The following is a 14,969-nucleotide window of genomic DNA, read 5'->3' on the forward strand; positions in this document are numbered from 1 at the left end:
CCAGATTAGGATAGTCCTGTGTCAGAAGACAAGCAGAGGATCAGGCAGCACATCATTATTATAAAGAACCATTGGGGTGGGTGCTTCCGCATGGGATTCCCATGTGCCAGCTGCTTTCCTTCTGCTTCTCCTGCTCTCTCCATGCAATGTGAGGCATGTAGACGGAGGTCAATCTCCAAGAACAGGAGCCTCCCTGAGCACCCATTCAGCTGACCCCAAGCACCTAGCCTTGTCACTAGTTCTCTGACTGACCCAGACCACAGTCCCTGGAAGAGATGAAGGCCTGGGTCTCCCAAAATAGTCCATATCAACCTGCTGAGGTCAGTGGGACTGTGCAGGTGATTCATGAAGATCTAGAGGTGGAAACGGGGGCAGCCACTTGATTTGAAAGGCAGTCTCAGAGGACAACAGTATTCCAAGATCATGCTGTGTTATTAAAGATGATTGAGGATTATGAAAGTTTGCTGATGCATTACTACCATTTGACACCTTACCATTTTCATTTCCTAAAAATTGGGAACATGGGTAGGACATGGGAGAATGTAGGAGATGTTGAAATAAGAGAAGGTGCTAATGGTGGTTGATGTGTCCTTTTTCCTCCTGTGTTTTGTTTCCTGAAACCCCATCAGGATTTGCTTTTTGCCCACTCTGAAAAAGGTGATGGAGAAGACAGAATTGCAGGGGATAGGACACCTTTCGTTTAATTAGGAATAGCCATTAAAATGTGTGAAATGTGGAATATGCTTCACTGAATGAGCAAACATAGTTCACATCAACGAACACACACAAAAAAAGAACCAATTTACAAGTATGGAGTGCAGAAAGACTTAGAACACTCGAGGAGACTCACACAGAGAGAAAATGTTTTAACTGCAGGGAGTGTGGGAAGAACTTCAGTCAGAGTGGAAACCTCAATACACATCAACGGACTCACACAGGGGAGAAACCATATGAATGTATGGAGTGTGGAAAGAGCTTCAGACAGAGTGGAGAGGTTAGATCACATCAACGGACTCACACAGGGGAGAAACCATTTACATGTGTGGAGTGTGGAAAGAGCTTCAGTCATAGTGGAGACCTTAGAAATCATCAACGGACTCACACAGGGGAGAAACCATATGAATGTATGGAGTGTGGAAAGAGCTTTAATGAAAGTGGAAGGCTTAGAAGACATCAACGGACTCACACTGGGGAGAAACCATTTAAATGCATAGAGTGTGGAAAAAGCTTCAGTCAGAGTGCAAACCTTAGAAATCATCAACTGATTCACACAGGGGAGAAACCATTTACATGTGTGGAGTGTGGAAAGAGCTTCAGTTATAGTGGAAAACTTAGAAGTCATCAACGGACTCACACAGGGGAGAAACCATATGAATGTATGGAGTGTGGAAAGAGCTTCAGTAAGAGTGCACAGCTTAGAAATCATCAACGGATTCACACAGGGGAGAAACCATATGAATGTATGGAGTGTGGAAAGAGCTTCAGTCAGAGTGGAGAGGTTAGATCACATCAACGGACTCACACAGGGGAGAAACCATTTACATGTGTGGAGTGTGGAAAGAGCTTCAGTTATAGTGGAAACTTTAGAAGACATCAACGGACTCACACAGGGGAGAAACCATTTAAATGCATGGAGTGTGGAAAGAGCTTCAGTCATAGTGGAGACCTTAGAAATCATCAACGGATTCACACAGGGGAGAAACCATATGAATGTATGGAGTGTGGAAAGAGCTTTAATGAAAGTGGAAGGCTTAGAAGACATCAACGGACTCACACAGGGGAGAAACCATTTAAATGCATGGAGTGTGGAAAGAGCTTCAGTCAGAGTGCACAGCTTAGAAATCATCAACGGATTCACACAGGGGAGAAAACATATGAATGTATGGAGTGTGGAAAGAGCTTCAGTCAGAGTGGAGAGGTTAGATCACATCAACGGACTCACACAGGGGAGAAACCATTTACATGTGTGGAGTGTGGAAAGAGCTTCAGTTATAGTGGAAACCTTAGAAGACATCAACGGACTCACACAGGGGGAAAAGCATTTAAATGCATGGAGTGTGGAAAAAGCTTCAGTCAGAGTGCACACCTTAGAAATCATCAACTGATTCACACAGGGGAGAAACCATTTACATGTGTGGAGTGTGGAAAGAGCTTCAGTTATAGTGGAAACCTTAGAAGACATCAACGGACTCACACAGGGGAGAAACCATTTAAATGCATGGAGTGTGGAAAGAGCTTCAGTCATAGTGGAGACCTTAGATCACATCAACGGACTCATACAGAGGAGAAACCATTTCAATGTATGGATTGTGGAAAGAGCTTCAGTAAGAGTGGACACCTTAGAAGACATCAACAGACTCACACAGGGGAGAAACCATTTAAATGTATCGAGTGTGGAAAGAGCTTCAGTCAGAGTGGAAATCTTCGAAAACATCAGCAGACACACAGGGGAGAAAGTATTTAAAGGTATGGACTGTGGAAGGAGCTTCAGTCAGAGAGGAACCCTTGATTTTTGTCAACAAACTCACACAAAAGACAAACCATATAAATATCAGGGAAGTAGAAAGAGGTTCACTCTTAGTGGAAGTTCAGAATCAACAGACTTAAGGAGAGGAAGAACTTTAATAGTTGAAATTCTTCAAACCTCCAACAAACTCAGAGAGGAGAAGCAGTTTAAATGAAAAGATTGCAAAAAGTGCTTTATTTATAATAGAGTGATCAAGGAACATCCCAGGACTCTCACATGGGAGAACCTATTTAGATGTATGGAGTGTGGGATGTCTTCCTCTCAGAGTCCACTCTGAGCAATGAACTCAGCAGGAAATCATTCCTAAAAGCATGAGGTATGTGTGAAGTTCTGGTGTTTATATGTAAAACTGTCTAATAATGAAATAATGAAGGGAACATCTCACAATAGCGAGTATAATTTTAGATGTAAAGTACCTTTGGTTTTTGCACCAAACTCTGTCACCACCCCCCCACCGCATGATCTCCCAGCACTGCTTCTTCACCAGAACTTCATCGCTGCCTCCTGCCCTGCGCGTTCTGAAGAAAACTTGGAATACTGAAATTGAATGGGATATTTCCTCCCAAGCCTAATTTCAAGAGGGGGAAGGAGGGGCTGCAGGTACCAGGGAAGTCTCCTGGGGGGCCCACCTTCACTCATGTACCCCGGGACAATTTACTGCCATCAGCAAACTTTGCCCCCTCCCTGCTCCCTCCTAAGTCTAGATCATTTATGAAGAAGTTGAAAAGCCACAGGTCCCAATACTGATCTTGAGGGGACTCCACTTTCTGCTCCTTTCCACTCAGAGAACTGTCCCTTTACTCTCTTGGTGCTTCAGGAGGAGGGCTGCCTCCAACAGAGGGGGCACATTTCTTCTAGGGGCACCTTTCCGGGGTTCCCACGGTGCCCCCCAGCCTGGCTCCACTCGGCCAGGGCAGCTGCATTTTGTTTCGCTGCAGGTGAGGCTGCTCCCTGCAATGTGGGGTCTTAAAGGAACTTCATGGGGGGGGATCAGCGAGAAGGAGCTTCTGGATCCTATGCAGCCCCCCTGCCTGCTCCCTTCAGGTTTTCTGAGCCCCTCCCTTTTTCATTTCAAGGATTGTGGGTCCCGCACAGCCCTCAGGGCACCTAAGCATCGGAGGGGGGGAGCTATTTTGTTTGCTGAGGGCAGGAGTCACAATCCTGGCACACTGCAGGATGTCTGGGTTTTAGGTATGGGGGTGAAAAAAGGTGGGGGGGAGGTGGAAAAGAAGTGATAGGGGAAATATCCTGGGGTGTGGATTTTATTTTATTTGTAATCATTTTTATTGATTTTCCAAAAAAATATTGAGTGTTCACTGGAAGGACAGATCCTGAAGCTGAGGCTCCAAGACTTTGGCCACCTCATGAGAAGAGAAGACTCCCTGGAAAAGACCCTGATGTTGGGAAAGATGGAGGGCACAAGGAGAAGGGGACAACAGAGGACGAGATGGTGGGACAGTGTTCTCGAAGACTTCCGGGTTTGTGCCTCCGGTAATGGCAGAATTCCTCTGATCGGGATGTTACGGTAAAATCTGGGTGCGAGGCTGCTCTGCCACCCAGCTCGTCGGACTAAGTCCGCGGGTCCCTGCGGAGGAAAATGAGCTCAGCCGGAGACAGGAGCAAGCTGCAGAAGATCCACGTTTATTGCGCAACAGGTTCAAGGCGAGATTGAACCGCGAGAAAGGGGTGAAATAAACTTTTGAAACTTCCCTCCATGCCCCAGAATACAGTGCAAAACACATCCCAGTTACATCATGAATACATTAAGAAGAGGTTGGGTTACACAGGATTAACATATGGAGGAGGGAGGGGGGAATATGCAGAGCTGGAGATATGCGCAGATAAGCACATCCTGAGTACCGGTGATGAGAAGACAATAGTCCATGTACTGGCATTTCCTGGAGGAAAGGCTTGGCAGAGTGATTTGACAGGATTAGGGTCTTGACACCTTGCTTGAGGGATTATGGAGGACAGGGGAGGTGTGATGGAGTCCTAGAGAAATTGAGCAAATTGGCACGTTGATTTTCTATGAATTTTATAGATTTTAGTCCCTTTTGACATTGACAATTGGAAATAAATTGATATATTGTAGCGAAGAAGAAGGTGAAGAAGACATGCCCCCCCCTTCCGTATCAGTCCCCCATTTGGAGATAGATTTGCATTAAAGTCTGTAAGAACTTGCAAATCTTTTCTCCGCACCCTAAATCTTGGTGAAGGTAGGGGTGCCCTGTGAGTGGGAATAGGCTCTAATGGAAAAGGAGGTGGGTTGAGCAGGGCAGCAAAGGAGGGAGCAACACGGACCAATACAATGTACGTGTATGTTATATAGATATGCACTAAATAATAACTTGGTATCCACCGTACCAGATGTGTGGGTTTGTGCAAACCTGAAGGGGACTTGCAAGCCATGCCTCTTAAGGTCATTTGCAAGTATAGTACTGCAGATAGCTGGGTATAGGATATCACATAAAAGAACACCTGTTGTATTTTGTTCAATAGTGGTCTATGGTTTACATTTAGCAGGAAGGTCCACTACTGACTGAAAAAAAATGCAGTTTGGTTTTTTTAGCTCCACCATTTTTGTGTTCTCAGGTGCGAAGGTAGCTCTTCTGTGGTCTCACACCGACATGGTGTCACAGTAGTGGCAATCCCTGGTGAATCCACTTAGGGCTTTCATATTCTTATTTTTTCCCCCCATAATATTTATTAAAGTTTCAAAAGGTACACAAAACAGAACAAACAAAAAAAAAAACAAAAGAAAAAAGAAAAAAAAACCCACACCTTTAAGATCTCATTTACAATAACTTCTTTTCACGACTTCCCCTCACCTCCCCTTCTTGTATTCCAGGTCCAATTATTTGTTCAACAAGTTTTTATCCCTAATGCCTTAATCTTATTTATTTAATATATTTCTTTATACTAAATTTTAACCCTTAGTTCCTTATTCATATTCAATTCTATTTATAAAACAACTTTTAGCTTATATATCTTAATCATGTATAACAAATAATGAAAAAGAAGAAAAAATAACTTTTTCTAAGGTTGACCTGTTTCCCTTCCACGAATTCCCCATTCTTATAATAATAAACAACATAAAATTTTAACACAGCGTAGAAAAGATCAGACCCCTTTTGGACTTCCAAACCCCACCCCTCTCTCCCCGGTTTCAGTCCTAAACCATAGTCCATTAGTCCACCTTTTTAGCCTGGTGACCTTATGTCCGAGGCTCTCATTTCTCTCTCAGTCCCTTTCAGCCGGCTTCTTTGAACATCCCTTATCGTTAACACCCAAACTCGAAGAGATACTTTCTTACTTATGGCCATAATCCTTCCAGCAAGGCCTGTTTGTTTGATGGTGAAACTCAAGCTCTGTTTCTTAAATCTCTGTGTCCCAAAGATTCCAGCTTCCGCCTTGATCAAACGTGAAGTCTTCTTGACTAGGCTCCGGCTCTCATTCACTTTCTGTGACATTTCAGCCGCCTCTCCTTTCTGCTCCTTCTGCTCCACATGTATCTTTTCCTCCTCTTCAATCTTTGGTTTTTTCCCTTTCCAGTTGCTTGTGTTTTGAAGATCAAGTCCTTTTCCAGCTCAGAAGGTATATTTTCTGTTGACTTCGGTTTTGTAGGACTTGTAGACAAAACATGGCCTTGCTCATACATCTTTCACAGCTTTCCCATGAGAAAAACAAGCTCTTTTAGATCTGCTCGGATTTCCCGACCTATTTCCATTGTAATGTCCGTGAATCCCCTCTAGAGGGATTCTGGTTACTTAGTATTCCTTTCACTTCCGATCCCAAAGTCAAATTTATTTGTATCAATCTTTGTTTACTTTCAATACTTTGTAGCGATATAGCCGGCCAGCGCCAAAACTTTCAGTTTTTTCCTACCTTGACAGCTAATTTGACAGCTGTCAAAGTCTTCTGTATCCCTCAGCAGGCTCTTTTTGCGGATTACTCCCAGTCTCGAGAAGAGTGGCACTTAGACTGAACGAATACACTCTTGTCCTCCAGCACACTAACTTAAACTTTTAAATCCGTGGAATTAATAGCTTTTATCCAATCAGGAAAAAAGACAGCTCCTCTCACAACCTTAGTTAGCAAGTCCTTGCTTTAAACTGTTTACAATGGGGGGAGCGGACTTCCTTTTTGCAGCTCCCCCGCTCGTGCCAAATCCACACAAAAAATTAATTTTAGTCCAATTTCCACGTTACTCACGGGTTGTTGTTCTTGATTTTAAATCCAAATTTTAAGAAGGAAGAAGTCAGCGCTCTCTGACCAACGGCCTGCTGCTTCGCTCGGCAGGGGAAGCAGACGACTCACAGCACCACGCTGCTCCCCGTCACCCGTTCCGTAGCCTTTAAAAAGGCTCCTTTTCGGGTCGGGAGGGCGCTAACGGTGCCCGCCGAGTCTCCATGTCCACGGGCATCCGCGCCCGTGGTTTTTAAGGGTCCCCGCGTCGCCAGCACAGCAAGACCCAGCCCCTGTCGAGCAGATTCCCTCCGGAGCTCGGAGGGAATCCGCCATTAGCCGATCACGCTAACCCGGAAGTCCCCACTTAGGGCTTTCATATTAACCATGTTGCCTGGCACTCACCACAGCTGGCACAGGTTTGGACACGTCATGAGAGAAATGTCTTTGCCTTGGCCATTCTATGGGATTTTATTGTTATAGGCTCTGGTCTTGCAGTCATGGGAAGTTGCTCACTTGCACTTTAAGGACCAAAAGCTAATTGCAGCCTGGATACACTTGCCCAATTCAAACTGAGTCCAATTTGAATTTATCTTGCCCCATGGTTGTCAACTTTTCAAACCAATCTGTTAAAGCAAAACCATTCTTAAGGGGCACTTGTCCAAATAAGTCAATTTAACTCTATAAGGGATTATTCCTGCTAAACCAAAGCATATACACCTTCCTGAGGCTTCTCCTTGGTTTTAGGACATTTTAAAATGGGTAGGGAAGTTGGCAGAGTGCCAGGTGAAACAACGAAATGTGGTTATAAATTTATCTAATTCTAAACATTGGACTACATAATAGCCTGGTCTGTTAAAAAGCATAAAATGTATGAGAATCCTCCACTGGGGTGTAAGGAATAAGACATTAAACATAAAAACAATTACACACAAAAATAGCCCCCCCCCCCATTTGTGGAAATAACACACTGTCAGACACATTTCAACATTCCTACGTAATAACATAATACAAAACAAACTAATTAAGTATCAGTTGCATATCTTGAGACAATTGTGGTATTTTTACGCATGTATCTTCTCAATGCCGGAGCACAGTCTTGAGGTTCAAAAGTGAGAAAATGTCCTTGCAATTCAACTCCTCCCCACTTTGTCAGCCCCACTCCCCCGGCAGTCTATATAATAAATAATAATAATAAATTTTATTTATATCCCACCCTCCCCAGCCGAAGCTGGGCTCAGGGCGGCTAACAACAATCAAAATAGTCCAATATTCTAAAAACATTCATTATAAAATTAATTAAAAACAAATTAAAATCAAATTAATGGCAACCATCAAGCAAAATTCTGTGTAGATTGCCAGAGGAGGGGGTCAGGCTGCGCCCTGACCAAAGGCCTGGTGGAACAGCTCTGTCTTGCAGGCCCTGCGGAAAGATGTTAGGTCCTGCAGGGCCCTAGTCTCTTGTGACAGAGCATTCCACCAGATTGGAGCCACGGCCGAGAAAGCCCTGGCTCTAGTTGAGGCCAGCCTAACCTCTCTGTGGCCTGGGATCTTCAGGATGTTTTTGTTTGAAGACCGTAAGTTCTTCTGTGGGGCATACTGGGACAGGCGGTCCCGTAGGTACGAGGGTCCCAGGCCGTATAGGGCTTTAAAGGTTAAAACCAGCACCTTAAACCTGATCCTGTACTCCACCGGGAGCCAGTGCAGCTGGTATAGTACCGGATGAATATGATCTCGCAGCAAAGACCCCATAAGGAGTCTCGCCGCGGCATTTGCACCCGCTGGAGTTTCTGGGTCAGTCTCAAGGGCAGCCCCACGTAGAGTGAGTTACAATAATCCAGTCTGGAGGTGACCGTCACGTGGATTACAGTGGCTAGGTCAGGGCGAGAGAGATAAGGAGCCAACTGCTTAGCTTGGCGGAGATGAAAAAATGCCGCCTTTGTTATAGCTGTAATCTGCGCCTCCATAGAGCGGGAGGTATCGAAGATTACACCCAAACTCTTAACAGACGATGCTGGCACTAATTGCACCCCCGCAAGAGATGGGAGTTGCCCCCTCAATCCCATATCGCTTCGTCCCAGCCAGAGGACCTCTGTCTTTGAAGGATTTAACTTCAACCGGCTCCCATGTAACCATCCAGCCACAGCTTCCAGACATCTGGTCAGTGTATCTGGGGCCGAGTCAGGATGGCTGTCCATCAACAGACAGAGTTGGGTGTCATCGGCATACTGACGGCAACCCAGCCCTAAACTCCGGACAAGCTGGGCGAGTGGGCGCATAAAGATGTTAAAAAGCATCGGGGAGAGAATCGCACCCTGAGGCACTCCACACACCAAGGAGTGGCGCGATGACAATCCCCCCCCCAAGCGCCACCCTCTGTCCCCGACCAGAGAGAAACGAGCGCAGCCAATGAAGGACTGTGCCCTGGATCCCCACGTCGGCAAGGCGGTGGTCCAGGAGTTCGTGATCGACCATGTCGAAGGCTGCTGACAGGTCTAGAAGAATCAGCAGCCCCGACCCGCCTCGATCCAGCTGTCTACGAAGATCATCTGTTAGGGCAACCAGAGCCGTCTCGGTCCCGTGACCAGCGCGGAAGCCGGACTGGAATGGATCGAGAGCCGATGTTTCATCCAGAAACCTACCAAGCTGTTCAACAACCGCTCTCTCAATCACCTTACCCAGGAATGGAAGATTCGAAACCGGGCGGTAATTGGATAGATCTAAAGGATCTAAAGATGTTTTCTTTAAGAGCGGACGCACCACTGCCTCCTTCAGTTCCCCTGGGAATATCCCAGTGCCAAGGGACAAATTGATGATATCACCCAGGGGGGCCCGCACCTCGTCTGGACACGCTCTAATCAGCCAAGACGGGCACGGGTCAAGAGGACAGGTGGTGGGCTTTCCAACTTGGAGGAGTCTGTCCACATCGGCTGGGGATATCCGGTCAAAGTGGTCCAATACTGGACCCGAGGACAGTCGAGGGGCCTCCAGTTCCTTTATTGTATCCAAATTGGCAGGGAGGTCATGGCGGAGCAACAGGACCTTCTCCGCAAAAAAGCTCGCAAATGCCTCACAGCTGTGTGTCGAATTGTTATTTAAATTTGGCTGTCCTTCAAGGGACGTTAAAGACCTAATTATACTAAATAATTGCGCCGGGCGAGAGCTAGCGGAGGCAATGGAGGCCGAGAAGTAGGACTTCTTAGCGGCCTTCACTGCCATCTCGTAGGTTTTCATAAAAACCCTATAAGATGTTCTTGAGGCTCCGTCACGGGCACCCCGCCATACTCGCTCTAGCCGTCTGAGGTCCCGCTTCATTTTCCGAAGCTCCTCGGTAAACCAGGGAGCCTGGTTTCTGCGGGGACGCAGAGGGCGCCTAGGTGCGATCTCATCGATGGCTGCTAGGAGCTGGATATTCCAGCCCTCAACAAGCTCAGTCAATGAGTCGCCAGGGGGAGCAAGGTCCCGCAAGGCCTGATGGAATCTATCAGGGTCCATCAGCCTCTGCGGGCGAGCCAAAGATCAAATTCAGCATGTGGCCTGCTTGATGTGTGGGGCCCGAAACAAACTGGGAGAGCCCTAGTGTCGCCATGGAAGACACCAGGTCCAGAGCCTGTGAGGAGGGAATGGCATCAGCATGGATGTTGAAGTCCCCCAATACCATGTCAGGATTCTCAGCCGTCAGTCAGAGGGAACTGGCCTCACACCAGGCATTCGGCTCAAGATCCTGGATGACCTTCCCGTCTGCTTCCCCCGGCAGGATCCAGGCAAGGTCACAAATCGGCGATCCCACTCAACGTGAGAGGGACACACCCTCCTCCCTCCTCCCTGCTTCCCTCAGGGAGGGGGAAAGAGACAGACAGAAATCTATTTACATCCTTTATTTCTGTCATCCCAGCAGTACAGAGAAAACATGTCTGTACACTCCAGTCTCCAGAAGAAGACCACAACTGACTCCCCCCTGTACTTCCATTACAGGTCACATGACCCTCTGAGCTAACATCCGGTGCTCAGTACAGTGAATAGACTGCCCATTTGTTCCCACGGTACAGCCACAAGCATCAACATCCTGTTTGGCTTTCCAGCCAGCTGCAGCTTGCTTTTGCATTGCTGCTTTTTCCTGACAACCTCCCCCAAAAGCATCAATGCGGGTTGTTGCGGCGAGCAAAGCTTGATCCAGAGAAGAATACAAACAGTTGTTATACACATAACATTCCCCTGTTGTTTCAGTTCCACCCTTGGAACTCCCCACCACTGGTTTCCCCAGTGTACCTCTCTGGTTGTCTGGCTTCCAAGGAATGAGTGCATCTGCATTACCTTGGATAGCATCTCTCTGTTGTGTCTTTGTCTCTGACTTAGACACTGCTTCAACCTGTCCTCAGTTGTTCACAACAGCAACACATGCAACAGCTAAGTTAGCAAACTCTTTTGAGTACCTCTTTGGTGGTACACCCTTTGTAACTCTCTCAGACCTGCGTATGAGGTGCTGATCCTCTCTGCTCACTGGTTCAGCCTCTGGACTTTGTTGAGAACCAGTACCAATGGTAAACAGTGGTTCATCCTTCATCTGTGAAGGTCTATCCATTGTGTGAGATTTTCTCTCAATGACTGTGTCAACTGAGCTCTGTGAGCTATCACTGTCATCATCAGTACCACTGTACTCTGACACACCATTGTAATCAGAAAAATCATCATCATCATTGTCCTCTGTGGGAAAAGCGTGAACAATCACTCTCTCCTCTTCAGGAGCACTCTCTAGAAATTGTGTGAGAATCACCTGACCAGATTCAGACAAAATTACTCTGTAGAGACCCTTTTCATAACCCACGAAAATGCCTCTGGCATTCTTTACCCCACCTGGAGCTTCTGTTCTCACTTGAGACCCGAAAACCTTAAAATAGGCAACGGAAGGTTTTCTATTGAACAGCTTCTCAAAAGGAGAACTTCCCAATTCTTTTGAGACCTTTCTCAACCACACGTGAACATAGGACATTAACGACTCCGCCCAATATTCATGTTGCAAATGTGAACTAAGCAATTGCGCATTCATCCCCTTTTGCAATTCTTTGTTCACCCTCACACAGACGCCCCTGTTCCACGCTTCCTCTGAAACAGCAACCTTGTGTCTTATCCCTTTCTTCTGCAGGAACTTCTGAAAATCCTTTAAAAGAAAAACTGGCTTGTCATCTGTGAAAAGACAATGTTAGCATCATGCATATTTTCAATCTTGTCACAAAACTGCTGAAACCTTTCTAAGGCTTCTCGTGGTTTCTCCATTGTATAAATCCAAACAAAATTAGAGAAATGATCCACAAACATAAGATAATATCTTGCATTGCCTCTAGATGGTGCTAGAGGACCAATCACACCAGCATACACCCGCTGAAATGCCCTGTCGACCCTTGTCGTCTTCTGGACCTTTTTGGTCACACCTGTGAGAGAGATTATGTTAGAATCAGAAGAATTACATTTCATGTAATCACTTTGATCAAAAGTCAACAAATACAGTCCATCTTTCTCTTTGGCAGAAAGATACAACTCTCCATCTTTGTAGATCTCGCAGCTCTCAGCATCATAGGACAGTTTCAGTCCTTTCTTTGCAATCTGCGAAGCACTCAGCAGATTGAACTTCAACTCCGGAACCAAGTAAACATTGTTTATAGGCAAGTTCAGACTCTTAAGATACACAGTCCCAATCCCGGTCGCTTCCAGCTCCTGACCGTTGGCCTGTTGCACAGTGAAGCTTTGCTTCTTAAACGTCGAAAACAGTCCTCTGTGTGGGCAGAGATGAACTGTGCAACCCGTGTCGATTACAAATGCGTTCCCCACTTCCGGTGTGGCTTTTAGCGACATCAAAGCCATCGCAGGTTTCACCTGGGACTTGGTATAACTTTTGCCTGACGCCTCAGGCTTCGCTGAGCGGTTCTTTGCTCCTTTAGGCTGGCGAGGCTTTTTACAGTTCTGCTGGATGTGCCCAGTCTGTCCACAATTGTAACAGCGGACAACTTTCAATGCTACAGCATTCTCTCCAGTAGCAACATCAGTGAGGGAATTAGAACTCCGTTCCACTCTCCCCCTGTCAGCAACATCCATTGCAGCTTGCACAGGATCAGCTACAGCAACAACAGTTCCTTCACTCCCCCGTCTGGGGTCAAAGCTCTTCTCAGCTTTCGATGAGCTCTTAGGAACTTGGCCAGCATCATCTTGGCTCACCCCTTCTGGGGTAGTCATCCATCCAGACCATGATGAATAACTGTCTCTAGTCAGGGGAGGTGAGTAAGGCAAGTCTTCCCCCTTCTTGGCATTCATTTTGAATCCAAGCCTCTCTTTTCACAGTCCAGCCTTGCTAAAACTCCAATAGCCTTTCGCTGGGTTGTTTACTGCCTCTCCAGGCAAACTGCAAGCTGTTTCTCAGACCTTGCACAGCATCGGAAACATAGACAAAACAGACTTTCGCTTCCCAGGCTCACTCTCAGAGCCATCTGCGCAGCCAGTAAATTTCCACATCTCTGACGGGCGTTGCTTAGCAACTGCGCATGCAGGAAGGCTTATCTCAACCACAAGAATTTGTGGAATGCAGGCTGAGCCTCTGAGCTGCAGGCCTCTCCTTCCGGAGCTGTTGTTTTTTTAAACGCAGCTCCCGTGAACCAGAGAATAAATCAATCTGCGTTCACACTTTTTAGCCCGAAATGCAGCATACCTTGAGCTCCATTGCTTTAAAACACTTTCCTCTGGGTCCAGCTGTCTATTCAGCCTCTGGCCGCTCTCAGACGCTTATCTTCTTTGCTTTGGTGCAGAGGATGGCAAACGATCCATTCAACCTCTCATTTTCTGCATTCCATGGATCAGAAAAACCACCGGCATTGCTACCAGATGTCAGGATTCTCAGCCGTCAGTCAGAGGGAACTGGCCTCACACCAGGCATTCAGCTCAAGATCCTGGATGACCTTCCCGTCTGCTTCCCCCGGCAGGATCCAGGCAAGGTCACAAATCGGCGATCCCACTCAACGTGAGAGGGACACACCCTCCTCCCTCCTCCCTGCTTCCCTCAGGGAGGGGGAAAGAGACAGACAGAAATCTATTTACATCCTTTATTTCTGTCATCCCAGCAGTACAGAGAAAACATGTCTGTACACTCCAGTCTCCAGAAGAAGACCACAACTGACTCCTCCCCTGTACTTCCAGTACAGGTCACATGACCCTCTGAGCTAACATCCGGTGCTCAGTACAGTGAATAGACTGCCCATTTGTTCCCACGGTACAGCCACAAGCATCAACATCCTGTTTGGCTTTCCAGCCAGCTGCAGCTTGCTTTTGCATTGCTGCTTTTTCCTGACATACCAATAGGTTAGGGAACTCCAAGGCCCAGCCGGCCACCGCCTCCAGCAGGCCTGACAGGGTGGCTGCTGGTGCGCTAGGTGGCCGGTACACCAGCCAGACAGCCAAGCTCACCTCAGAGCCCCACACTAGGCCAACGCATTCAATGCCGGGGATCAATGGCAATGGTAGATCCCTGAAAGAACAGTCTTCTCGGATTAATAATGCCACCCCTCCCCCCTGGCCCACAGTCCGCGACTGGTGGAGGACGGAGAAACCCGGGGGCGCCATCTCTCGTAAGGTAACAGTTACCCCTTCGCACACCCAGGTCTCCGTCACACAAGCCAGGTCGACCCCGTGCGAGGTGAAGAAGTCTCGCAGGGTGGCGGTTTTGTTGCCTATAGACCTGGCATTGCACAACACCAGTGACGGAGGTGAGTAATCCTTGCTCACCCTACCCTCGTCTCTCGGGATGGGGCGCAGATTGGAAGGGGTACGAGCATATCCGTATCTCGATCCCCTTCGCCTATGACATCTGCCCCCACCGCCATACCTCCCTCGCCCCACTACGGTAGCAATCCCAAGCCTCAAACCAACCTCCATTTACAAAATAGAAAAACAAATGAAACCAAAAACAATTGTACCAACAAAACAAATCCCCACCCCACTCAATATCCAACCCCAAACCAAAATAAAACGGAACAAAATAAAAATACATCAATAAAAACCACCGTTCACGGTGGTACAACAAAGTAAAAAGTAAAAACCCCTATAAAACACTTTAAAATATATAAAAACATTTTTAACATTTGCTGCGGCAACACCAGTGTCCTTAAAACTGTAGCGGTGGCGAGTGTGGGCCCCGCCCCCTAGGCCTGGTGGAGTGGGCCTACAGGAGGGAGTGGCCTTCCTCAACCCCCACGGTGCAGCAGCAGCAGCAGCA

At 47.0% G+C, this 14,969-nt stretch overlaps 3 protein-coding genes across 4 annotated transcripts in view; all 3 read left to right on the top strand.

Annotated features, from left to right (window-relative positions):
* Nucleotides 1–14,969, top strand: part of LOC308486250 (uncharacterized protein) — a 214,247-nt gene that overhangs the window by 138,930 nt on the left and 60,348 nt on the right. The gene's annotated exons all lie outside the window — the stretch shown is intronic.
* Nucleotides 1–14,969, top strand: part of LOC308486312 (uncharacterized protein) — a 52,761-nt gene that overhangs the window by 12,049 nt on the left and 25,743 nt on the right. The window lies entirely within an intron of this gene.
* On the top strand, nucleotides 648–7,655 carry LOC308486317 (uncharacterized protein). The gene has a single exon (XM_081023059.1). The coding sequence runs from the start codon at nucleotides 959–961 to the stop codon at nucleotides 2,462–2,464; it is 1,506 nt and encodes a 501-aa protein (XP_080879185.1). The 5' UTR covers nucleotides 648–958; the 3' UTR covers nucleotides 2,465–7,655.

This window comes from Podarcis pityusensis (assembly GCF_964106645.2).
Source record: "Podarcis pityusensis genome assembly, chromosome: 10".
Lineage (NCBI taxonomy): Eukaryota > Metazoa > Chordata > Lepidosauria > Squamata > Lacertidae > Podarcis > Podarcis pityusensis.

Excerpts from the sequence above, each read along its gene's own strand:
- LOC308486317 (XM_081023059.1), top strand. The coding sequence starts at position 959 with ATGGAGTGTGGAAAGAGCTTCAGACAGAGTGGAGAGGTTAGATCACAT.